This window comes from Drosophila biarmipes, chromosome X (genome assembly GCF_025231255.1).
Source record: "Drosophila biarmipes strain raj3 chromosome X, RU_DBia_V1.1, whole genome shotgun sequence".
Taxonomy (NCBI): domain Eukaryota; kingdom Metazoa; phylum Arthropoda; class Insecta; order Diptera; family Drosophilidae; genus Drosophila; species Drosophila biarmipes.
The window spans coordinates 21615822-21641334 of NC_066611.1; the positions used below are offsets into that span (position 1 = coordinate 21615822).

At 48.6% G+C, this 25513-nt stretch overlaps 4 protein-coding genes across 4 annotated transcripts; 1 reads left to right on the top strand and 3 right to left on the bottom strand.

Annotated features, from left to right (window-relative positions):
- Positions 1-2079: 2079 nt before the first annotated feature.
- Positions 2080-3664, bottom strand: LOC108023183 (fibrinogen-like protein A). The gene is made up of 2 exons (XM_017092425.2): positions 2434-3664; positions 2080-2374 (listed from the first exon to the last, which is right to left on the bottom strand). Exons 1-2 carry the CDS (start codon positions 3633-3635, stop codon positions 2239-2241), a joined length of 1338 nt encoding a protein of 445 aa, XP_016947914.1. The 5' UTR covers positions 3636-3664; the 3' UTR covers positions 2080-2238.
- Positions 3665-4619: 955 nt separating this feature from the next.
- Positions 4620-11027, bottom strand: LOC108023570 (uncharacterized). The gene is made up of 9 exons (XM_017093161.3): positions 10848-11027; positions 9157-9505; positions 6964-9079; positions 6796-6908; positions 6565-6733; positions 6406-6496; positions 6235-6342; positions 6035-6167; positions 4620-5854 (listed from the first exon to the last, which is right to left on the bottom strand). The coding sequence occupies exons 2-9, from the start codon at positions 9472-9474 to the stop codon at positions 5831-5833; spliced, it is 3072 nt and encodes a 1023-aa protein (XP_016948650.1). The 5' UTR covers positions 9475-9505; positions 10848-11027; the 3' UTR covers positions 4620-5830.
- Positions 11028-14490: 3463 nt separating this feature from the next.
- On the top strand, positions 14491-25179 carry LOC108023606 (uncharacterized). Its single transcript, XM_044093221.2, has 6 exons — positions 14491-14679; positions 14769-15093; positions 23609-23738; positions 23798-24138; positions 24218-24383; positions 24442-25179. The coding sequence occupies exons 2-6, from the start codon at positions 14968-14970 to the stop codon at positions 24549-24551; spliced, it is 873 nt and encodes a 290-aa protein (XP_043949156.1). The 5' UTR covers positions 14491-14679; positions 14769-14967; the 3' UTR covers positions 24552-25179.
- LOC122818630 (uncharacterized) lies at positions 19720-20645 on the bottom strand. Its single transcript, XM_050887897.1, has 2 exons — positions 20118-20645; positions 19720-20065 (listed from the first exon to the last, which is right to left on the bottom strand). The coding sequence occupies exons 1-2, from the start codon at positions 20449-20451 to the stop codon at positions 20052-20054; spliced, it is 348 nt and encodes a 115-aa protein (XP_050743854.1). The 5' UTR covers positions 20452-20645; the 3' UTR covers positions 19720-20051.
- Positions 25180-25513: the final 334 nt, after the last annotated feature.

Sequence of the window (25513 nt, forward strand, 5' to 3'; positions counted from 1 at the left end):
TGTCACGGCTTAAGTAAATACTTGAGATTTTATTTTTATTTCGTGATTATCATGACAAGATCGTGACAAGCTCGTGATACCATCATGGTTGGGCATCTCTAGTCTGCGCCTTGTCCTCAACCAACGGTTCTTTCCCATGGAGATCGCTTGCTATTGGTCCTTGGGGGAGGGGAAATATGAGAGAGGCCGCCATCTTGAAAATATCAGCTGTTTAAGTTAGCCCACAGCTACCAGCTGCCACCTGCTATGTTTTCTGTTCGCCTGGTGTCTGAGAGAAATAACTCAAGCAATTTGACTGCGAAAATGTTACGAAGGCCTTCGATTTGTTAAGGCAAACTTCTTACTTTATAAATTCAGACACCAGGCGAACATAAACGCTTAGCAGGCGTTGAAACGATCAGCTGATCGATTTAATTTAAGCTCCCATGGAGATGCTCCCGTGATTGCTTCCCTTTGTCACGGCTTAAGTAAATACTTGAGATTTTATTTTTATTTCGTGATTATCATGACAAGATCGTGACAAGCTCGTGATACCATCATGGTTGGGCATCTCTAGTCTGCGCCTTGTCCTCAACCAACGGTTCTTTCCCGTGGAGATCGCTTGCTATTGGTCCTTGGGGGAGGGGAAATATGAGAGAGGCCGCCATCTTGAAAATATCAGCTGTTTAAGTTAGCCCACAGCTACCAGCTGCCACTTGCTATGTTTTCTGTTCGCCTGGTGTCTGAGAGAAATAACTCAAGCAATTTTACTGCGAAAATGTTACGAAGGCCTTCGATTTGTTGAGGTAAACTTCCTAGTTTCTAAATTCAGACACCAGGCGAGCATAAACGTTTAGCAGGTGTCGAAACGATCAGCTGATCGATTTAATTTAAGCCCCCATGGAGATGCTCCCGTGATTGCTTCCCTTTGTCACGGCTTAAGTAAATACTTGAGATTTTATTTTTATTTCGTGATTATCATGACAAGATCGTGACAAGCTCGTGATACCATCATGGTTGGGCATCTCTAGTCTGCGCCTTGTCCTCAACCAACGGTTCTTTCCCGTGGAGATCGCTTGCTATTGGTCCTTGGGGGGAGGGGAAATATGAGAGAGGCAGCCATCTTGAAAATATCAGCTGTTTAAGTTAGCCCACAGCTACCAGCTGCCACCTGCTATGTTTTCTGTTCGCCTGGTGTCTGAGACTCAAGCATCTAGCATTTCGACAAATCTCTTTCATCGTCTTTTTTTGCGAAAATGGGTCAAAATAAAAATTTTTTAACTGTGAATGCCAATTGATTGGAAATTTTATTACGAGTTCGACAAGGTATGGCATTCCGTTTTTGGACAAATACTTTTCTTGTTTTGCCCAAAATACTGATTATTTTTGGGCGGAAAAAAAGGATCATAGTTTTTTGGCGAAAATCCGATTTTTTTCTTTCACCTTTTTTTGTGTAACTTGGTCAAAAATGGTTCAAAATCTGCAAGACGCACTGTTTTGGTCAGCTAACAAGCTAGACAATTGAACGCATTAGTTTTTTGGCTGGTTCTAAGAACTTAACATTTTTTCAAATTTTCGATTTTTTTGCAAGGGGTAGCATCGTCTTTTTTTGCGAAAATGGGTCAAAATAAAACTTTTTAACTGTGAATGCCAATTGATTGGAAATTTTATTACGAGTTCGACAAGGTATGGCATTCCGTTTTTGGACAAATACTTTTCTTGTTTCGCCCAAAATACTGATTATTTTTGGGCGGAAAAAAAGGATAACAGTTTTTTGGCGAAAATCCGATTTTTTTCTTTCACCTTTTTTTGTGTAACTTGGCCAAAAATGGTCAAAAACCTACAAGACGCACTGTTTTGGTCAGCCAACAAGCTAGACAATTGAACATGTGGTTTTCAATCGTATTTCGGCCAAATCAAGGCGTACAGCTAAAAGACCGACTGTTTTAAGCAGCTTGTTTAATAAGCTAACGATCCCCATCACTTCGAGGAACATTTATTTTTTGGCCAGATTTCGCATTTTTTGTAAGGGGGGCATCAGGATTTTTCGCAAAAAATCTTAAAAGTAAAAAATAAACAGCTAAAAGCCGGACAAAACTCTTTTTCTTTGCAGCTCTTCAACTGTACCATAAAAGTGGACTTCAATTTTATTGGTATTTAATATGTGTTTGTATAGAGGAAATGCGGGTAAATATAAAAAGTATTCATATTTCATATTATAATCAGCTATATACTAAAAAAAAATGATAATAAAATAGTTTAGGCCTTGGGCCTTATCATCATCTCCGAAGCAGTGAGCGACACGGCGTAGTTGTAGTTCTGCCAAGTACCCCACTGAATTCCCTGGGGACCGTCCTTCCTGATGCCATCGCCGTAGTACTTTCCATTAAGCGTGCTGCAAGTTCAGGAGCGTAATTAGCTAGTTTGATTGGTCTGTGTTTTGAGAAGCCATACCTGATGCAGCAAGCCTTGTACCACCAACCACCAGCGTGGTCCACAGCGCAGTTGCCCCTGGCCTTGTCGTTGTCGCGGTCGTAGGTGCTGAACGCGTCGTTCAAATTGTAGGACAGTGAGTCTCCGGCGGGTCCCTTGGAGGCTCCCAGCGACTTAAGAGCATACGACTCGGCCTCGCTGCCGATTTTGAAGTTGTCGTAGTGAACGTAGCTGGAGGCGCCGAAGAACATGCCGACCTTGATGTACAGCTCGTGCGGCACAGCAGCTGTCATCTGGTGGATCTTCTCCAGCCCCAGGAAGAACTCGCCGTTGATGTTTCCAAAGCCATTCTTGTACTCCTGCCAGGACCGGGCGAAGTCCACGGAGCCGTTGAAGCGCTTTTGGATCGTCATCCAACCGCTGGCGTTGCAGGGGACCGCAAAGTGCTTGAGTCCACGGGGCCTAACCTTGTAGATGCCGCCTCGACCGCCACTGGGACACCTGTCCGTTCCGTTCGCCTTCAGCAGGTCGTCGGTAACCTGACTCAGTTCCTCCGAAACTGACTGGATCCTAAGGCTTAGCCCATTGATTTTCTGTTCGCTGGTGGCTATGCCTTCATTTTGCCTCTTGATGAGGCCATCCTTCTGCTCGAGGACATCCTCCTGGACTTCGATTTTGGATAGAGCACTGGCCAACCGGCTCTCCAATTTCTTCTCCTTCTCCGTCAACGCGTCCACTTTGGCCACCAACTCCCTTTGATCCCCGATTTGCTCGCCTTGAATGCTCAACTGCTTGGCCAGCTCTTTGGTCTTGGCATCGTTGATCAAAAGCTGGCGGCCTGCGAGGTCAAACTTGGCCTTCACTTCGGTCAGTTCTTTGGTTAACTTATTGATGGCATCCGCCTTGTGCTGAAGAGCCTCAGCTTGATACTTGAGTTGACCGGCTTGTGCGGACAGAACTTCTTCCTTGGAGACCATTTCCCGTTCGGCCACTGTTAACTGGCTGTCCAAGTCCTTGATGAACAACTCCCTGGTGTTTGCCGAGTCCTTCAGCTTGGCGTTCGCATCGGATAACTGCTGAAGCTGCCTCAGATGGTCCGTCAGGGGCGTCAGAAGCTCCACACATTCACTATGGCACTGTGGGTTTACTGGCTTGGCGCCAGCCGAGATTTGCGACTGCAGGAGCCACAGGGTTAGGCACATCGGCAACCAGGCGAAATGCATTATGCTGAAGCACTGTCGAACGGAGCACTCTGAACTAAACTTAACTAAAAGCGGAGCTTATGGGGGTTATATAGGGAAGTGGCGCTTAAGATAAGGGCCTCAGTTGACACATCAAAGCCTCTTTTTTGTGTTCGAAAATTATGAAAACAATAACTAATTCTGAGTCAACGAAAACAGAATTACACATTGCCCATGACAATGCGAATTTCCAAAACTGATTGGACCAACAGCTGACGAGTCTAGTTTGAAGACTCCGTGTGATAATATCCTTTGATGTCACGCAATTTTTTTCGCCCAAGAGATACCGATGCTCTAAATAAATAAATGACGGTTCCTACAGCTCAGATTTGTTTTCAATTACTTATGAAATACTACAAGTCCTCAAGGCTAGAGCATGATATTAAAAAATACACAACTACACACAAAACAACTTTTGGGTCAACTTTAAATGTAAATTAAATGCAACAGGCCATCGAGTTGCCAACTTGAATAGTGAAATAGTTATTCTCACAACATCAAGGTACAAATTTATCGTAGTTTTAGTAACCAAAGTAGCATTGAAATACAATTATCTATTTTGAATTTTGAACTATCCGATTGGTCAACTTTACCCATAATACTTGGTCTTTTTAATAGAAATCACAAAACATAAATAAAAACAGTATATGGGAGAGCTAAAAGGTGGTAAGCTCCTAAATTATCGAGGTTTTTAATATTAAATTCTCTACCATATACTTCCCACTTTGGGATGGTTAAAAAATAGGCAACATTATACACAGCTAAGCCTTAAAAACTTCCTTGGCAAACACACATTTATTTGGAGCACCCCCACGTGTACCAGAAATAAAACGCTCGCCGTGTTTTGTTTAATTTTTATTATTAAAAATGTTCTTTATATTGCCTTTGTTGTTTTGCTCATTTGCTGTGACCGTCGACCTCCTCTCCCCCGCTCTCTAATCATCTTGCATCTTTCATCTGCATTGCTTTGTATCTCTATCGTCAATCGTTTATTTTAATTTCCATAGACAAATATTGTTTGTTTAATGTTCAAAGAGGAGCAGAGTCCAAGACGGACTCGATTTTGGCTTGGCTTGGAGGGGTTGGGTGGGATCTTCAGGGATTGGGTGGTTGGAGGCTCTCTTACATGTATAGATACAGGACACAAAAATAAATACAAACTAAAACAAACCATACGCAATAGTGTACAAAAGAGTTGAGCTTAAAACATAAATAACAAAGCCGAAACAAAAATTAGTCAACAATTGAAATAAATCTAAATACAAGTACGGATTCATCTGTGTGTTTGTCATCGCTTGGCATCCTTGCTGCCGTCGTTTGAGTGCAGGACTTGGATTTTGGACTAAACTAATACAACATCGGTTGTTTCAAGTTCGATCCCTTGCGCTTAGGACCACTGGGCACGGGCCTCTGGGCCTGCTGGTGGTTGAGCAGCTTCGAAATGGCTTCAGATCGAGTGTGCATAACAGAACCTCAACTACATAGGGGCTAGGCTACATCAAATCTATTAAATATCAAATATCAAACTGCAAATCGTCTTCCAATTAACACTCGACGACCTGTTTAAATCACAGCTAAAAGGCAAGCATAAAAGTAATTAATCGATTACACAAAACAGCAACGACCTTGTCTCGTTTTCCTTCTCTGTCCGATTCGTGCCCAAAGGGGAGGGTTGTGGCTGTGGGTGGGACTCGGGTTACTGGCTCGCAAACATGCTTATGTACAATCTGTTATTCGTTACTTGACTACGCATAATTAATTTATATAATCGTCGTATTCTGTTTCTGTTTCTGCTTCTCCTGCGTTCCTCTCATTAATATTTATAGTATAGCACCGAGTACAAAAAAATGATCAATAAACAGAGTTTTGAATTTTGTTTCCTTGGTTTTTCTAGGTTTTCCCTTTTCGTTTTTCGTTTTTTTAGCAAAACTAACAATTTTCTCGCTTTGCTTACTCACGTAACTTTTGTTTTATGTTTGATGTTTTGTGTGTTTCTTTTAGCTTTTTGCTGTTCTTGTTATACAGAACGTTCAACGGTTGTCTGTTTGCTTGCTTTGTTTTGTTACTGTCGTTTAAGGTTTCGTTTAATTCTACTACTTATTTAAGGTAATAATTTCTGTTGCTTTCGTTTACGTTTTGTTGTTACAAGCGAATCGCCTCTGTCCATCTTTTCCCTCTTACATCGTTCCATCGCCAGATATCTGTGGGATGCAAAGATACAAGCTACATTAGAAAGGTAAGAATACATGTGTGTGTAGGCAGGAATTACAATGTTGGGTATCTAGGTTAATAATAGGCAGCTCATTACGAGAGTTCTTCAGAACCTCCCTGCTTAGAATAACTCTTAGAAGTCGTATCTGACGGATGGCCAACCAACTCACCTGCGAGTGCGAACTGTCGCTCTCCACCTGCTCGGAGTAGCAGTGCTTATAGTTAAGATAGTCTAGAAGTCTTCTCGGTAATGGCAATGTCTGTATTAGATCCTTTCGTATAACCGCCTTTAGTATAACAAATCTGAAAGCAGAGCAGGCAAAGTTTCGTTAAAATGAGTTTAGAGCCGCAAAATAGCCGGCTAGCCCACCTGCACATGTGCTGCAAGCTTTGTACATGCTTAAACCTAGATACTGGGTTGGTTAATTGCACACGCATTGGTCCGTGCTCCGGGCGACGGTGCAGAAAGAAAAGATATCTGGGGAGAGCAAAAGGGGTTAATAGATGATAAATACTGCTGTTACTACTGGGATGCGCTTACCTGCCGCTGCGCGAATGCTCGACGGCCTTCTCAATGAACTCGGTGATGGTTTGTGACTTGAATTTGGCATATGAGCCAAAGGAGAAGGTTCCTGGAAATTCAGGAAACCAGATATTAGTCAAATTCACCTTGGTCCCAGACAAATCTCCCGTCACTCACCCTGATCCTGCTCTATGCGCACATGGCGCACGCAGTTGTTCAGCTTGAAGCTGAGCGAGAATATGTAGTGGTCGTCGGAGCTGTCGCGCACTATGAAGGAGCCGTCCGGTTCGCTGGAGAGCACCTTCTCGGCCGCCTCGCTGGACAGGGGACCCCAGTACCAGCCATACTAGGGGACAAGAGCGGGATTCGGTTAGCTGAATACGGTGGGGGGAAGGCCTCAAAACCTACGTCTTTGACTTTCTCAATGCTGGAGGTGAACTGCAGTGCCCGCGGCTCCTGGACCACGTTCGTCTTCAGCTCCTCCGCTTCCGATTTAACGGCTTCAATGGCATAGGCCGCAGCTAGGGGGACAACGAAAGGTAAAGACCGCTTTTAGAGAGGGGGCACTACACTCACCCTTCTTTGGTAGTGGTGGCAGGGCACGCGACTGGAACTTCTTGCGCAGATCGGCACTGGGTTCCTCCGCTTCCGCCGTGGTGGACGCTCCTCCTCCGCCGCCGCCGTTCACTTCGGTGGCCAGCTGCGTTTGGCCCGCTGCCCCCGGAGCGCTGGTTATCACGGCAGCTGGCGGGATCAGGGGCGCCGTTGCCCCCGCATTCGCGTTGGCAAGGCTGCCGTTTTGGGCGCCACCGGAGCCGCGGCAACGACTGTGGTTGCTCCGCCGGAAACGGAAGATACTGCAGAAACGCTGCTTCAGGTTCAGCGTGAACTGTGACTTCTTCTCCGAGTGCAGGACGTGCTTGTTGTTCGGCGGCTGCAGCTGGTTGTGGTTGTGGTGCTCCGTCGGCGGCTTCTCCAGCTGCTGTTGCGTTGGCTGATGGTTGATGTTGTTGTTGTTGTTGAGCTTATCGTTGTCCAGGTTGTGTTTGTTCTGCTTGCTCAGATACTTGCCACCGGCACCACCGCCTCCACCACCACCCACGCCTCCGTCACTGCTGGCTCCACCAGCCCCATTGGCCGCTCCTGGGGGACCACCTCCAGCCCGGGTGGTGCCCACACTGCTCCGCGTTCTCGCCGTGGTGGTGGTGGTATTGGTCGACACACTCCAAATGGTCTCGTTGCTCGACTTGACCATCGGCTTGGGCGCAGGCTTGCCGGCATCCGAGTAGAGGGTGTGATAGAACTGCTTCACCTCGTCCAGTGTCATGTGCAGCGGCTCCGATTCGCTGACCTGACCCATTCCGACGCCCACGGGCGTGCGGTATTTGCCGTGCTTGCTCTTCTCACCATCCCCGTCGCTAGTCTCCGTTCCGGCGCCCGTTCCCGATCCTCCGTAGCGCTGCTTGCGCTTGTTCCTCTTGTTCCTCCTGCTCGCCTTGTGGTAAGTGGGAGCCGTGGGCTTCTGCTGCTGCTGCTCCTCGACCAACTGCAGCTGCTGCTGCTGCTCGATCATGTCCACGGGGAAGGCGTAGATGTCCGAGTCGATGGGCACGTTGTAGAAGTCGGAGATCTCGCGAGTGAACAGCGCATCGTGCGACATAGCCTGGGTGATGAATATGGAGTCGTCCGGCTTGTTGGCCGACGAGACATTCAGGGAGTTGTGCGAGCTGCTGAGGCGGCTGTTCAGCGAGTTCCTTGAGTTGGGCCGCTGGCCATGGCTGTAGCCGTAGCCCGGCTGGTGGTGGTGGTGGTGATGATGGCTTCCATGGCCGTGGCCATGGCTGTGGTGGTAGTGACAGTGGCTGGTGTGGCCCAGCGGGCTGTACAGCGAGGCCTGGCGTCGCTGCAGACTGCTGTTGTCCACTGGCTGCCTCCTGGCCCCGTAGTACAGGTCGTAGTCGTGGATCTCCGACAGGCCGGCACTGTTGAACCTCTGCTGGGCGGCCGCCGCCTTGGCACTGGCTATGTTGTCCTGCTCCGTGGGTATGGCCTTGAAATAGCGCGTGTGGTCCTGGTAATACGGGCACAGCGTCTGCTTGATCTTAACTATGGACACGGGCGGCGGCGGGGATGGCAGCGGCGAGCAGCTGCTGGCCTCCGACCGCTCGTCCTCCAGCAGATCGACGCTGTTGCCCAGCGAGCTGCTCACAATGTTGTTGGGCTCGTCGTATATGTTGTCCGTATGGCTGTTCAGTATGGAGTCGCTCGAGTACAGGTGCTTGTTGATCGCATACGACTCCTTGAGACTCATCTGGCCCAGGGCCTGGCCGTCCAGGGCGTCCAGCTTGCACTCGGCCTTGGCCAGCAGCAGGACCAACTGGTCCTGGCCGGGCGGATGCGGCTCCTCGGGCAGGACGGCCGTTGCCAGACCGCTCACCATGGTGGCGGCGGCGTCGTCCTTCAGGTGCTCGAACGACGACTGCGAGGATGTCCAGCGACGCAGGCTGTTCACAATATTCTTGGAGATGGACCGCACCAGAGTGGTCTGTGGCGAGTCCTGGAACTCTGGCGGCGGATCAATCGGCGCCAGGGGTCCCTTTTTCAGCGTATTGAAGTTCTCGGCACTCATACCGCCCTCCGAGCAGTTGTCCAGGCTATCGAACTGCGACACCTCGCCGTCGCTCTCCACCATCTGCAAGAGGAGACAGCAAGGGATTAGGGGGTCTCACGGGTGGGTTCGTGCTCGGGTGCGAGCTCGGGCTCACTCACCTCAATCTCGAATTTGCACATGCCCAGGCGGTAGGAGTCGCCGCTGGAGATGGAGCTGTTGGTGGTCAGGGGCACGCCGCTGTCGTCGCTCAAGGAGGCGGCCGCATTCAGCTCGATGCTGTTGGCGCTGACCAGCTCGTGGTGCGGCGGTGGCATGATGCTGAAGCTGTCGCTGCTGCAGATGCTGGACACGCACACGCCCCCTCCGCCTGCGCCGCCCCCTCCTGCCAAGCCTCCGGCCACGCCACCGCCCACATTGCCATTCGAGTTGGAGCTGCAGTTGGAGTTGCTGTCCTTAAGCTTAATGGACGATTCCATTTTCGGGGCCAGAGACTCAGAGAGGCAACAGCTGAACGAGGGACGAAAGAAGCTTCGGGTTATTAAGACTGCTTGCAGAATGCCAAGGAGTAACAAGTTAACATATTATGCGGGCCCACCCAAATAAAAGATTCTACGAGTTTCGGCTTTGGTTCTTCAACACAAGGGTTTGGGTTTGAGTTTTGTGATACGCTAGGATCCCAATCCTTTTGTCAACACCATCCAATCGGATGTTAAACGAGTTGCGTTTTGAGCCACTTTCACATTGTTGTAACTTTAAAGTATCCATATATTATACACAGATATATGTGCATAGTATCCTTCTAACACCGCCGACTCCCCGGAAAAGCTGAACTTGTCAACAACTTTCGTTGCGAACTGCCTCGCTCTGCGCGAGCGATAAGCAAGCATACTTTTCAGGCGATGGGCAAGACGAGAGCTGGTATTAGCCACCGTTCAGGGTTCGATTCTGATTAATTGGATGACACACATCCCAACCTGCGACTATGACCTTTGGGTGCGGCGGCTGCAGCTTGCAACGAATGCAATTGAAGGTCAATGACAGTTGCGTGCGCCGTTTTTCGTCCTGTCGTCCTGGCCGCCCCGCCACCCCCGGCGCCCCTCTTCGCCTACGCTCGTGCTTGTGCGCAGAAATTGAAGCCAAAAAGCAGACGAGATTTTTTTGGGCGTAGAGATTTAGTAGTTCGGCGGTTTGGCCCGAAAAGGAGATTCGCCAGTTCGCCAGTTCGCCAGTTCGCCAGGGAGACTTGGACACGGAAATGCGTGGGTTCTGATTGGGATTGGGATTGGGATAGGGCTTGGCATTACGGGGGATACGGGGGGAGAAAGGGAGGCAGGGAGGCAGGGGGCAGGGACCGTTGACTATGTTCTGATGCTGAAGTGCGTAAAAAGCACCGCTGTAGTACACACACATGGGCAGAGAGTAGCCGGAAAAGGCGGCCGCCCCCCGAAAACCGCCCACCGACGTCGTGCGTCGTCGTTTTCGTAGTACGACGCTTGCCTGCTAGTATTTTTTGTAAGCCATTTTATGTAGGTGCCGCCAAGGGGCGGGCGGGCGGCGGTGGCGGTTGGGGCCGTGCAGCAGCGATAACAAGAATTCTTATTACAATTTTGTCACTCCGCATATATACACAACTGGCACGCACACACAGGCACTCGCACTCGGCGAGAGAGCCACGACACCTACGCACGGACACACACACACTGGCTTAATTTAACACCTTTGCTTAATTTAATTATTGCTCTCCTGGCTCTCGCGTACACACACCAGCGCAGGCAGACTCGCACACAGGCACAGGGCCGTTTGCATTCATTACAAATACAACTCGGCTGCAATCGCCAATCGCACTTGCCTTTCTCCTCTCCTCCGATTAGATTCGCGACTCCCGATCCTGATTTCAATTGCAATTCCGATCAGATTCCTATTGGCTGCCCTGCGCGCTCAGCACTGCAAGCACTTGATTGTTAACGGGATTGATTGCACGCATTGCAATTGCTGCACGGCCGCTGCGCATTTTTTTTCGAAACTAAAAAAAACAAGTTTTTAGGGATGGCACCTGATCTATCGATAGGTATTTAGGGCTTTTCGGTGGTCCGTTTTCGCCGGTATTTTGCGGTATTTAAATACTTATTTAGTAGTAGCTTAAATACCATCATTTATTTATTATTTATTTTATGTTTGGTTTTCATACGATCGATTTGAGTGTCAAAACTATATATGGGATTTATTTGTTTCTGGAAACATGACTATTCTTAAAAGCAAATTATAGTTTCATTAATTCTAAGCCGAACAAAAGGTTTGAAAGGGCATAACTAACAAAGAGTTCATTTGTATATTAACATTTATACAATCTATCGGTACACAGCTAAGGAAAGGTTTTAAAAACACAAAGGAAGCCACTAAGCCAAGCTCCAAGCCACCGTTGACCCAAACCATTGTGCATGACTCCGAAAAAGCAAGGACTGGAACCTTTTGATTTTGAATGATTTATTGCGTATACGCAAAGTATGCCTTAGTGAAAAAATAACGCAGACTTACATTTTAAAAATGAGCACAAAATAAAAGATAAATTAAACATTATAATTAGTTTTATTTTCGGAATCCCTGTGGTGGATTTTATTTTTAAGATTTAAAGTGAACAATCCGTTCAGCGAACTTCAGCGGTTCAATTGGGTATTTAAAACCGAAAACGCTGTCTTCAAGCGATCGAATAATCAAAATGGGTGCCATTCTGGGCTGGCAACTATTCCCCCAAACATTGTAAGGTGCGATTGAATGGAGTGATGTTAGCTTTTCCCATCTGTCCGCTCAGTTTTCACCACTGCGGATTAGTCAGGAGTATTTTGGGATGGGAACCGCTGCCTTCTTCGACTTCTGACCGTCGCGGTCACCACCTGTTGCCGCCTCTTGCCTGCTACCCAGTGACTGCTGACTCCGGCCGTTACTTTCACTGCTAGCGAACCGAACACGTTTCGCTGGGCCTTGTGATATTCGCCCAGCCACAATGCAAGAGTTATTAAAATGACAGAAATACGACCGCAAATGGCCGCGCTGGGCTGCCTTACCGATAATCGCATAAATTAGCCATTCTGTGTGCAGTGGCGGAAGTGTCTGCGACTTCTTTTCGCCCCGTGGCCTTTTCACCGCCGCTCTCACTTTCGTTGCGGCCCGTCAAACATTTAATAATTTGTGCTAAAATGTGAATTAAGCGCCCAGCCGGCATGCATAACGCACAACGCTGCTTACCACCTCAAGTGAGCCAACAAAAGCTGAAAACTGAAAACTGAAAAAAGTGACAACAAGTCGCGGCGGGACGCAAAAAATAAATGCGACGCCGTGGAATGTCAGTGGAATGCGAAAAGAAAACGACCCATACGGGCAGACAGAGAGGGGTGATGGGGCGCAGAGCGAGACAGACGCACACTGGAGGGGCCTGAAACTTTTGGCCAGCAATTGAGACCGAGAACCAACAGAACTGGCCAGCATGCCGATCCGATCCGATTACAAGCATTGCTGTATAAGTGCATGGCTATTCTTGTTGCTATTTGGGTAATGCTGGTATTTCCACACTCACACATGTGACACGAACAACTGCAGTCAAGATCCTAGCTGCTTGGTTTTCTTATGTTCTAAAAACTAACAAATGTCTTTCAACACAAAACATTACGCCTAAAATTAGGAAAAAGGTTATTTTTAAATCCCATTGTATTTTTGTAAATCCTTTTTCAAATATGTTGTTCTTTATTTTATTTAGAATCTGTTATTGGGATAATCTTTAAATTTTATAAGACAGAAAATTCCAGGTGACCTTGTAATTTAGTAAAATTGTAGTTTATATCATTGAAGAAGTAACAAATCATTTTTTGGCTTCCAGGAATTCTCCACAATGTATAAATCATCACACTTTTCACACTCTTGCTTTTCTAGAATTGCCTTAAAAAAGGTTTTTATGTATCTAGTAGATACATATTTTGATACCGTGCGCCTATTTTTATGCCCGCCACTGCACTCGGGCTGCTGCAGTCGAGAGCGCGCCCAAAAATGCAATTGAGAAAAACCCACGCCATAAACAGAAACCCAAAATAGACAAAGGCATTAAAGCCGATGAAAATCAACAACAACAAGCAGACGCAGCGAGATGCCAGTGCCGCACACAGATACTATATACACATTGTATCGCATTCGGATAGATATTTTTACCTGCGCAGCCGCAGCATCTTTGGGTCAACTGCGCACTGCGAGAAATCGGGCAGCGGCTGCGCCCTGATTAACAGCGGGCGGTGGAAAGGCCGTTTACCACCCATTCGGCGGAGCTAATCGGAGCTCATACGGGCGGTTCTATCTAATCCAGTATCTAAGTTCTGGATACCAGCGATAGGTGCTCTCTCCTCAGCTGAGCGCGCTGCTCCACCAGTCGATTTTCAAATGAAACACTTAAGATATTATTTTACAAATCTGTCTGCATCCACAGCTGGCTAGCCACACCTGAAAGTGAAACTGTTTCGATAGGTGTGCCCATAATCGACCAGCACATTACTTTTGGAACTCACTTTCGATCCCAAGTTTATTTTGGTGCTCCCCCTGAAATCGTGTTGAGACCTTAGGTGCGTAGAGAGCAAATGACACACTTTACGGTAGAGTATTCTATGTTCGAGGAGGCTGATCGCAATAACATAAATAAATAAATAAATATGTGGTTCAGTTTTGACAGAGTTACGGTCTGCGCGGAATGACTGCGATACGGTAGAGCTATGGGCGCACTCCCCTTCAGGCCGGGTTCCAGCCCACCGCCTACGCCCCTGTGCCTCGCGTCCTACCTTCCTGCCCACTGGGCCTCCGACCCGAAACCACTGGCACAGGCAGCACCACATACCAAATACCAAACGAAACACGAAAATATCAACAGGCTGCTCGGGTACCACACCAAAAGGTACTCGAGCTTTGGTAGAATGTGAAACTACGATTCTGAAAGGAGACCCGCTTGATACTTAACCATCCTGCAGCTCAGACCTGAACCCGAAAGTATTCGGGGAAGTAGTGGTAGTAGTATGGATCGCATATCATGCTGTATCATTTAAATATGATCGTCTGATAAACTGCTTGGGATGGCTTATAAAACCATATGACTATCCGAAACTGGACATTTAGTCGTGCCTTCGCTTTTCAGAGGATCACAGCTAGTTCTGCCAGGACTGCCCTGGATTCACTCGGCCGTGAGGGCATTCAGAGTGCGGCTTCCGAGCCGGGAATCCATTTCTTGATTTTGCTTTATCCAGCAGGTAGAAGAGGCACCGTCTCCTATCTCCCCTCCCCTCGCGCGGTTGCATTGCAAAGCGCTCGAATGAAACGACGACTTCGCCGCCGACTGCGACTGCGACTGCGACTTGAGACCGCGGGCAGGGTATGGCTACATGGCTACATGGCTACATGGGTATGGGTTCGGTATGGGTATATGGGTATTTGGTATTACCTGAAGTCGGGCTCAGTCGCCGACGGGTTTCAGTCTGCTGGCGAACGTTGTTGCGATCACAACGTCTCAGTTCTCAGTTGGTGGCTCGCTGCTCAGATTCTCAGATTCTCCGCTCCTCCGATTCCCAGTTCGTAGCTCTCAATTCTCCAAGCTCAGATTCTTCGCCGTCGCGTGTGTGTGCTGTGTGCGTGTGAGCTGGAGGCCGTGTCAGTGTGTTAGTGCTGGCCCGTTGCTAAAATTATTATTTTTTAACGAACCTTGTTTTTTTTTACTGTGCCTTCGAAACTGGTTGCTGCTCTTCAGCCGTGTATTTGTGCAGCCGCAGTAGCAGCAGCTCGAGAAGAAGCAGCAGAAGAATCTAGCTGCGGAAGAAGAAGCAGAAGACGCGGACGCAGAAGAACCGACGAACCCACAAACCGACGAGGAATAGCAACTGTAGTTGTTTTTCGGGGATTTCGGTGGACAAATCTCGAGATATAAACGAAGGAGGCGCAGCACCAGGATGCCCTGCTCCGCCGTAACCCTATCTATAGCGACGATCTGCGCGATCATCGCCACCGCCCTGCTGGCGATCGCCTTCTCCACGGATAACTGGCTGCACTACGATGTCTGGCGCAACCAGATACAGGTGAGTCTTCAGTCGCCCCTCTTCGGACCCGAGTCTCGCGTCTTGCAGCCAAGGCCCCGCCGCCGAAAGGTGGGGGCTACGAATCGAATTAACCCAAGGCCCATCCGCTTGGAATACATAACCAGTGGCAGCGCCACCGAAGTGTACGGTGCATCTGCGACTGCGTGGCAGAAGCCGCCGCCGCCGCCGCCGCCGCTGCCAGAGCCGAAGACTCTGCCGCTCAAACTCCGGTTACGAACTCCGCACATTGGGTCAAGAGATGTGGCGAAATGGGAGTCATCGGGGGATTAGGCAATGGCTTAGGGAGGGCGAGGAAGGGAAGTCGTGAAGCTAAGAAGATTCAGGGGGTTTTCCAGATCACTGTGTGCTACCTGATTTTGTATTGGTATTAAGTTATTTTCCCATATCAAAAGTAATACTCCCAACAATCGCATATAAAGCATTATAAATACACTACATAATAACCATAATAACAGTGCGTGAGCGACAGTTTTCGTAGATCCCGAATATTCTTTCTAAGAGGCACCTTCCCAAATCTTATCTCTGGATAAACACGATGATGGAGATGGCATTTGTGCACTGCAAACAGGTGCGTGTGGCCCACTGTGCGGCGGAGGAGGGCAGGGGAGGAGGACGAGAGGAGAGCAGCTTCGGCAACACCAACAACGGTGGTAACAGTAGTAACAGTTGCTCGTTTTGTGCTTGGCCAAAAGAAAATAAGGGCAAGGCGGAGAAGAAGAAAGGTCGAAAGCAAACACAGCAACAACTGGCACTGGGGAAAGGGGCTGGGGAGGCGCGGCAAGGGGAGTGGGGGCGGAGGGTGGGCAACGGCCGTTAGCGTTCAAACTTTCTACGCGAGCGCTTAGCCAAGCCAAACGCGATGAATGAGAAGCGAGAAAGAAGAAGAGCCGGGGCAGAAGCAGCAGCAGAAGAAAGGAGGTGGCGGAGGAGGGGGAGGGGGGAGGGGAGAGGGGGGAGCCGGCACTAACACCAACACACACTTTACACCACAAATACGGTCGAGCCTCCATAAAGTGTTCTATGGTATCATCGAATATTGAAATGGTAAAACCCTGATTTAAAGTACTTTCAACTTTTGTTTTGCAAAGCCTGAAAATAGAAGACACTATAAAGAGCAGCTTGCCACTTTCGAAAAACTTACTTCAGCATCTTCAGCAATTTGTTCAAAGTAGAATCTGTCCTTGGGAGAATCACTAACGGAATCACTAAAGGAATCCCCACGAAATATGTAGGGTTGTGTTTTTAAGACTTCTCTTTAGTATCTAAGGCAATTTTTTAATTTTTGAACCTGTCCTTGGGACAATCACTTAATCCAGATTCCTGGCGCACCGAACGAGGTGCCACTGTAGAACACCTAGCTCCGACTTTGCGGTGCAGCCGAGTGAGAGAGAACATTAGATGGGAGAGGGCAGTGGTATGGGCAGCGCGCAGATCGTCAGGGTGTGAGTGCGCATGCCATTCATACCAAATCGAGTTACCTCAAAAAAGATACTCTTCAAAACAGATGGGAAGGGAAGGCACCGCCTCGGAGAGGGCTCAAAATATCTGCACGTCTTGACTTGGCCCGGGCGAAGTTGTCGCCTAATCCGAGAGTTTCGATGGAACGGTCGTTCGAGGGAGCGGTAACTACGGTGAGATCTGCGGTATGGGATCGCTTGGGCCATTTATAAAGCCATTAGAAGTGCGTTTGCCTCGACCTCCCCCGTTCTGGGCCATCGTCCCGGGCACCATCCCTCCATATCTACGTCGTTCCCCCCGCTTATTCCTCTTTAATTTCCGCCCTTAGAAGAGGCTTTGAACGAACCGCTCAGGTGCAGCAGGTAACTCGAGATCGACTACCTGCATGGCAGGAAGCCTTCGTGCACAGTGCATCCCCCGGGAGTGGAAAATTAAGAAAAAAGGTCAATTATGAACGGTCCTCGGAGGGGAATCCTGGACAGCCGACCCAACCATGATGATGGTGTCAGAACATCAACATTTCCTATGTTCGACGATTTGGAAGATTTCGATCGGCGTAGCACTCACTAAAAGTAGGATATAAAGATATAGAGATAATATATTCAAAAATATATACCTTTAATGGGTATCTTTAATATGTATCTTAAATAAGTATTTTTGATATGTATCTTTATTATCTACACGTTCCAGTAAGGCCAATCTATTGCATTATTGTAAGGGATTTCTCCCTTTTCAGTGAACAAGGTCCCATTACTCTAATATTTCTTGAAGTATAATCCCTTTTCGTAGTTCTTGTGGCTCAACAGAGTTCAGGCACCTATCAACTGGCTTTCCCCGCCGATCCTGCCGCGTCTTCTCTCCGTCCAGTTCATTATCTCCCGCAGTACTCGTACTGCGGCATGCCAAAGCCACATCGCTTTTGTTTTGTCTTAGGCCAAACCATTTGGCTTTGGCTTTGGGGCTTTGGATCGTATCCACGCCTGCGTCGCCACCAGCCCCTGGGACCCCCTTCAAACTGGTTTTCGAGTTGAGTTTTCACTCGTTTCACGATTTCGAGACAACGACGACGACGGCGGCGACTCAAAATTGGTATGCGGCTAGCTGGCCGGTTTGCGGTGCCACTTCGCTTTTTGGCCCTAACTCGCAGTGGTTGCTTCTCTTTGGGTTTGGCTTGGACGGGTTGGAGGGGGCTATGGGGGCTAGGGGGGAGGTCTTGGGATCCCCGGGCACCCAAGCCCAATTGATGGAACTGCGTGTTGGCCTGGTCTTCAGCTCGATACGGGGCTCGTTGTTCGATCGTTGAAAAGAGAAAACCCTTCTCGCCACGCCACGAACAAATGGAAATTCAATCAGATAATAGCCCTTTGGAAAACAACTAATCAGAAAGCGATTAAACACATTGGCATACGAAATAAATATGTTTCTATGTGATTTGGGTTGAATTGCTTTGAAATACCTCTCCAGGTACATAATATCATACATAATAATATCAATAAATATTTAAACAATAAGGAATAGGCGTAGGCCGTAGAAGTGCATTTCATGAAGGATGCATTGAGTATTTAAGCCCACCTCGAAGCCTCAGATGGTGCAGCATCTCCTGGTAATTCGGACACTCGTGAGATATCGTCTTTCTCTGTGGACATGTGCACGCTCCGTTCCCCAATTTGCCTTTTCGATTTCATTTACCAACGTCTCAGTTCGGGCAAATGCACTGCAACGCCGCGATGACGATGACAAAAACCACAGGCACAATGAGAAATTTAAGGAAAAAGTCACGAAAAGGCAGCGAAGCCAAATCAAATATCAAATGAAAAGCGGCTGTTGCTCGGCGGCTCAGTTGGCCCGGCTCTTTCCAGTTGGCCGTTTTCCCTGCCACTTGGCGGCGACTGAATGAATTCCGTGCTGGCTCTTTACGCTCAGTAAGCTTTTTGTCGGCCCAGAGACGAACTGCCAGAGACGAAACACATGTTAATTCGCGATGTGAAATTAATTATTTTCAGCCGGATTGCGCATACGCCGTGTGTGACAGAGGATTTCTCTCCACCACCCTTTCTCCGCGGTTTAACTGAAGTGGAACCTATTCCTCCGCCCGCCGACTTCTATTGACGCCATCGGCGAGCGCCTAATTTATTATTTTATGGCTGACATCATGTGAAATTCCGAATTGATTATTCAGCACACTTGGCCACGTTCCCGCGACTGGCTCGAATTAGCATCGAGTGAACTGCACTCGGCTCGGAGCGACGGGAATCGATTGGCTTTACCTTGGCCTGGGAGCGTTCTGGGAAGAAGTGGGATTATCGGGAGCTGGTTGATGATTCCGGAGGCGGAAGAGGTCGAAATCTTTAAACGATCTTTAAGACATTGATTTCTTCTGGCAATGTAGTTTGAAAATACAGGAAAGGGGTTGTCATTAAGGTTACTTAAATTGATCTCATACGCCCTCGCCTCTACTCACCTTGCTAAGCCATTATCACCATTACCACCATTCTAGCTTCATCCAAACACCCTTCAAACCGCCTCCATCCAACGAAAGTCGAACGAAATCAGGTCCCGGCAATGGCGAATTAAGGCTGTACGAAACTCAATTTCTTCGCAATTATCCGCATGCGAGATTCTTGGCTCTCGAGATCGCTGCTCCGAGGTCCCTCATTACGGGGACTGCTTGAGCGTGCGATCCAAAACGCTTTCGCTTCCCACCAAAAACGAAAACAAACACAAATTGGCAGAAGCAAACAAAGTTTCGAGCGGTGATCGTGTGCGTTTTTTATGCGCTACCTCACTCAATAAACAAATCATTTGGCTTCAATCGGTTTCAGGTTTCTGCGCCACCACTATTATTGCCTTTTTCATTATCACTTGGGCACAAATGTGCCTTCTTCCGGGTCGCCAGAGTCTTCCATGAAAATATATGAATCTGAATCTGAATCTGAATCTGATCTGAATGGGCTGTAATTGCGATCCGGCTACTTGGCGAGCTGCGTGGGCAAAGTACGCACGCACGGGTGTCAAGAATGCGAGGTGGAATCGAAGTACCTCGGCGATCGCGATCTTCCCCCAATGTCGTGCTCCCACGACCTTTTTGGCTCTGTTTGCGCTTTTTGACAAATCGAGAAACCAGAAACAGGCACAGAAATAGAGAAACCAGTTGCCTGACGGCTGAAATTGATGTCTGTGCACCGGAATGGTTGCAAACTGTTTGCTGTCTTGCGCGGCTTAGGTGCAGTGCTATGAATTATTCATTGCGCCCTGCACTGAGCGAAATCGTCGACCTGGGAGGTGCTTTTACAGGCCAACTTGTTGAGAAAACGACCCACCGCAATGTTTGTAGAACAATTGAAGCATTAATATATTTTAAATATTTTCTACACGGTACTTTCCCATTCCCTTTGTACTGAAGTTGCGTTCTTATGTACATATTCGCCCCTTCTTACTGCTATACATTAAGCAGTATCGATTACGAGCCAACTGAGTACTTATGAATTCTTCACTGTAAAAAAAAGCAAATATATGACTTGATTACATACCACTTGAATACCCACCACTTAGGCTGTGAATTCCGTGCTGCCAGCAAATACCAATAGCTGGCTGATTTGGGTGATATTTTCCGCCTGTGTGGGAGGTGGAAAATCGCAACGCAGCATAAAGTGCCGCCGGTGGGCAAGTTGGTTCGGCCTTGACTTGAGCGCGTTTGGCCAGATGCCTTTTGGGGGGCAGGGGCAGTGGTGGCGGCGCAGCCACTCGGGGCACAGCTGCTGGCATCCTGCTCCCGAGAACCGATCCAGTTTGCCACTCTCCGGGGGGCTCTATCTGGTTTATCCGAGCCCCGCCGCAGTCCGCCTTACACATGTTGTCCGATTGGCTAATCACCGACATCCGTCGTGTGTGTATCTGGGAGGTGGGGGCTCGAGATGGGGGCTCGGAGCCGGGGTCCGCTGCGCACTGGCAGGCCCAAACTAGTTTCGCATGTGCTCCAGCCCGGGTGTCATAAAAATATTTGCGCCCCGCCAGCTTACCAGCTCACCAACTTGCCAACTGTCCAACTGAGCCACTGAGCTCTGGAAACTGAGGCAACCGCCGAACCACTGAGCCACTGCACCACTGCACCACCAAACCAACGAACCGCCGACAGATTGCCAAGTGGTTGCAAATGGCAGTGCGCAAGTGTTTCCGCAGGCCTGCCGACCGATTGGAATTTCTGTGCAGGGAGAACTCGAATCTTGGGATCGGAAAACAATCTTGCATATAAGCAGTATCTTTGAGATCCCAACTAGGGTTAGGTTTATACAGGCTGTCGGTTAGGGATCTTAAGGATGATAGGGATAAGGATGAAAAGCAGGTATTGCAGGACTCCGACTGGCTCCCCCTCATAGCTAACGATATCTTACTACTCTTACTAAAATGCCCGCATAACAAGCGTAATCAGAGGTCTTAATGTGTAATCCCCCATGCATCCCACTCCCCCGGCTAGAAGCGAGTGGTGAACATTGGCTTAGCGTCCCATTCATGGGATTATCTTATCAGCAACAAGTTGAAGACTCCGCCATTTCGTGCGACTTTCTTTCATGTGTTTGACGGGTAATTTTGTGGAAGAAAGTCTGTTGTTCGGCCTGCGATGAAACCGTATTGATTTGGGTTAGCCGTAGCACGCATTGTATCTGAATGGCATCTGATACCCCGGGGCAGCGCCTGTAAATGCTTTTCAGGTGCCAGTTTCGATGCCAAGTTACTCAGATTATTCGCGTTTACGTTCCATCGATCGATTGCTGATCAGCCTTGAGGCACTTTTCGCATTACAGCTTTGCCCGCAGCCGATGGCTCGCCATGCGTAACCCTTCAACCGCACGGATGTGGGTATATAGATGGATGTAACTAGTAGTATGCCGTATTAATCCAGCTAGCCAACCGGCGCTTCGACTCGCTCTCGTTTTCCACCTCCGATTTCTTCACATTTCTCGGCATCAGCTGCCCTGCCCTGCCCGGCTTTCGTTCACAGCCGAATGCGTTTCTGGCCATCTTGCTGGATGCTGGACACTTTGTTGGGCGGCGTCTATGCCTGCACAGCCTGTATATGCATTGCAGTCCGGAGCCCTTGATTGCCCAAGACTTTCATAAGAAAGTTACCAAACTAATCCGCCGAAGAGGCGCTAATAAAGAGGGGTCTCCGATGGCTTTTCTTCTTTCTTGCTTTTTTGGGGCGAGCCAAGCGAAAACATTTCCCAAGAGTGGCCAAGTGGGGAGCGGAAAGTGGAAATGGAGAAATGGAGATGGAGATGGAAATGGAAATGGAAGGTGGAACGCCCCAACCAGTTCACGGTGCCCTAACCATCGTCTCCAGACGAGGGTTACGCAAGCGAAAATCATTTTCCACCAGCCGCCAATTTACATAAGCCCCGATGGGATGTAGGCATAGGTATATGGCATGGTACTCACCCAACAAAAACCGAAAAATGAACGATCAAGAGACTGAAAACCGTTTTCGATATGAGCTGGGCAATGACCCCCCTGGGCAGCCCCTCTCTTGGTTTTTGGTATTTCCCATTGTTGCTTAAGTACCGGACATGCCGCGGAGTAAAACACGTTTTTCGACTCGCATTCCCCGTGGCATTTCTTCGCCCCTCATGAAAATGCATGGCAGTAATGGCGGAAAACCCGTCTCGCCTCTGTGCGATTTCCCTCGCCACCTGGGATCGGGGAAGGTGGAGAAGCCAGCGATCATCCGCGTAAACCCAGATCGTAGAATTTCTGGCAAAGTGCCAAAACGTGGGGAACGTGATACCACTCGGAATAGTTGGATTTCACTCGGGTTTCACGCAGAGAAGCTGATGGGGGCAGGGGGATTAGGAACCAAGTACTAGACAGCACTACGTGGAGTTCCGTAGGGTTCGAGACACGGTCCCAGATTCCGCGAGTAAGATGGGATGGTGATTTAACTGAATGCGTCATAGCTTAATTCACGTCGAGGTGACATTTCGGGGTGAAGGTGGAAGTAAATACGACTTCGGGTGTTTTGAGTAAGATGTGTCAAATGATTAATGCGGTCATACAATAAAATGAGCACTCACTCAGCATCTCTCACCCCCAAGCATGGGTTGCATACCAACACTATTTCCCACGTGGGCCAAAGATCATGCTACTCTCGAGGAGAGACCTCTTAGCTACCAGATTAGCACACCTCACTTGAAACCCATTAGGCCCAAGGGCTCAGCATGAGCCGCGTTACGTTGATGCACGACCCCTGGTGACAATGATCAGCTGGAGATCGTTAAAGCCGCCCTGCCCCGGGGCCAGGAAACGCACTGCATTGTGCACTGTGCTCACTGCGGCCCCACAAACCTTGGGCCGTAAACTGGCTCTCGAGAATTGCTCAACCCAGCAGCAAACACCAAAGATACAAAACAATGGGAAACCGCGGAACGTGTTCAAAATGCCACACGATCCGATGCGAGGGCTATACGGCATGTGCCCATACGCCAGGTACCTCATACCACATAGCACATCCCAGGCAGCCCACACTATCCGAACATCCGTATATCGTTAAGATGACCGGATGATGATGATCGACATGGGCTTTCAGCGGGGTTCAATGCTGACTGGCTGTGTTTCTCACTCTTGATGGCGACTGTGCTGGGAGTCTGAGGCGAGGTAGTTGAACAAATTATCAAGAGACGCCCACCCCAGGCGGAAACGGGTTTCTCAATCAGCATTGAAAATAACAATGATTTAAAAGACAAGTATCTGGCGGATTGCGGGCAGGGTGGTGCGAAAATTTCGGTTGAACAAGCATTGGCGGTGAGCTTGAGTCTTGCCTTTTCCCCAGGTGCTAATCCCTTAAGAAGGTTGCTCTGCAGGCTAACACAACCCATAACAAGGCAGTCAAAACAAAAGACCTTAAAAAGTTCATTCATATCTTGGTATCTTCAGGTTGTATCGGCACTTTACCCACCAAGACTCGAGACCCAAGATTTATAGTTTCAGAATTCAAAAGATACATGTGTCTAATGAATCCTTGTTGCCATCTACTTACTTGTAGTCCTTCGCCGACAAGCACTCGGATGCGGAGTCGCTGCTGCACAACATGAATGTGAAGTACTACTACTACACGCGGACACGGGGACTGTTCAGGATTTGCTACCCCAAGGAGCGACCACCGGTGTCGGCGGGTGAGTTTTCCATTGAGGTGGCCTCAGATGACCGGTTTGCTGACCATCCAATCCCCCAGTGCCCACCTACCTGTCGCCGATCGAGACGCACTGCTCGAACATCGACTACTTCCCGCCGGCGGAGGACGAGAAGATCGCCAACGAGGACGCCACCTCGCGGCTGCACCTGGCCCGCTCCTGCATCGCCCTGTTCATCATCAGCTTCGTGACCATCTTCTGTGCCTTCTGGACCGGCCTCTCCGGCTGCTGGAAGCGCTCCTCGGGCGCCATCACGGCCACCTCAATCCTGCTGCTAGTCACCTGTCTGCTGGCCGCCGGCGCCATGGGCCTCTGGCACACCGTCGAGTTCTTCGAGAAGGAGAAGGTCGTGGGCGAGGACTACTTCCAGCAGTGGAACACGGTAAGTCTCCAGTGCTCCAAAGCCGGAGCACCTCGCAAATATGTCGATGTCTAATGCCCTTTTCCCCCTGCATTCCCAGGTCCTGCGCGACAACACGAAGATCGCCTACGACTGGTCCTACATCGTGGCCTGGGCAGGCATCGGCACCTGTCTCCTGGCGGCCATCCTGCTCTCCGGCGCGGCCGTCTGCCTGCGCAACGAGCGCGAGAAGGAGGAGCAGCTGAACCTGCAGTACCTGATGCCAGGTGAGAGGCCCCCCTTTGCCAATAGCCAGCCAGTCACTAATCCCACCTCCTCTCGCAGTCTACTCGCAGAAGCAGCCGCCCTACCCGCCCTACCCCAACTACGCCCAGCCGCAGATCTACCCCGGACCCTACTACCACGGCTCGCAGTACGGCCCCTACAACTACTAGGCCCCAAGCCGGGGCACCTGCCTCCATCGCGGAGCACTCCGCGAGCAATATCAGCATAGGAATCACAAATGACCAGGGAGGCAGCCGGTTCTCCACAACCCCTCCCCAGTAGCCAAGCCAACTTGGCGATCAAATAGGGCAGCCGCCTATCGAAATCTTAAGAACACATACATTCTGACAATGACAATAACAATGACAATGACCATAAGATAAAGCATCCATTTTTTTTGACCAGAGTTTAGTTAGTAGTCTTTTAGAGCTATATAAATATATGCTGTATGTTAACTGATCGCGGGACTTGAGTCAACGTTGCGTCCGCGTTTTTGGTGCGCGAACTGGTTGCGCGCAGTTTTGCAAATATCTTAGAGAGACGGTTGGACCGATTCGTCTGATCGATGCTATGTGGACCACGGCGAGGGGCGAGCACAAAGACGGAACAATAAAGAGTTAATTTATTGTAGCACGTAGCGTACATGTAGCGTATCTAAATAATAATAAACCAATATGTGTGTATCTAAGCTAAAGTTTCATTGTACAATGTATATGAATGTAGTAATGCGCGACAAGCTTCAAATTGTCTTCCAAGTATAGAGCCGTACGTCTAATGAATAAAAGTTTCTTACGTTAAGGTTGGTGTTTCTCTTTTCGGGATGGGCCTCGCTTTTTAAGTCATATATAGCTTTCTTTTGGAATAGTTTATCCACACTAAAACTAATTCTTTACATTATATAAAGACGAGTGATTTTAGTGTAATACTTGTAATCAGTTCCAAATATTGAATGCTACTCATACAGAACAAAGTAGTAAATCATTTCAGAAAAAACTGATATTTTAAATTGGTTTTTATTTTTAAAGTTAGGTATTCAAATAATTCACTTCGTGTGCGAAGTGGATATTTTTAGCGAAGAAATTCGCTCACATTCTTGTGTTAAATGACAACTGGAGTGGGCAACTTAGGCCCT

What these genes read in the sequence shown, in the direction of transcription:
- LOC108023183 (XM_017092425.2), bottom strand. Translation starts at nt 3,635, where the DNA reads ATGCATTTCGCCTGGTTGCCGATGTGCCTAACCCTGTGGCTCCTGCAG. An exon ending in TACAAGGCTTGCTGCATCAG is followed by an intron (nt 2,375 to 2,433) that starts GTATGGCTTCTC and finishes CTGAACTTGCAG; the next exon opens with CACGCTTAATGGAAAGTACT.
- LOC108023606 (XM_044093221.2), top strand. Translation starts at nt 14,968, where the DNA reads ATGCCCTGCTCCGCCGTAACCCTATCTATAGCGACGATCTGCGCGATC. An exon ending in GCGACCACCGGTGTCGGCGG is followed by an intron (nt 23,739 to 23,797) that starts GTGAGTTTTCCA and finishes CCAATCCCCCAG; the next exon opens with TGCCCACCTACCTGTCGCCG. An exon ending in CCTGCAGTACCTGATGCCAG is followed by an intron (nt 24,384 to 24,441) that starts GTGAGAGGCCCC and finishes CTCCTCTCGCAG; the next exon opens with TCTACTCGCAGAAGCAGCCG.
- LOC108023570 (XM_017093161.3), bottom strand. Translation starts at nt 9,474, where the DNA reads ATGGAATCGTCCATTAAGCTTAAGGACAGCAACTCCAACTGCAGCTCC. An exon ending in GCATTGAGAAAGTCAAAGAC is followed by an intron (nt 6,734 to 6,795) that starts GTAGGTTTTGAG and finishes CTTGTCCCCTAG; the next exon opens with TATGGCTGGTACTGGGGTCC. An exon ending in GCGACAGTTCGCACTCGCAG is followed by an intron (nt 5,855 to 6,034) that starts GTGAGTTGGTTG and finishes TGCATCCCACAG; the next exon opens with ATATCTGGCGATGGAACGAT.
- LOC122818630 (XM_050887897.1), bottom strand. Translation starts at nt 20,451, where the DNA reads ATGTCGGTGATTAGCCAATCGGACAACATGTGTAAGGCGGACTGCGGC.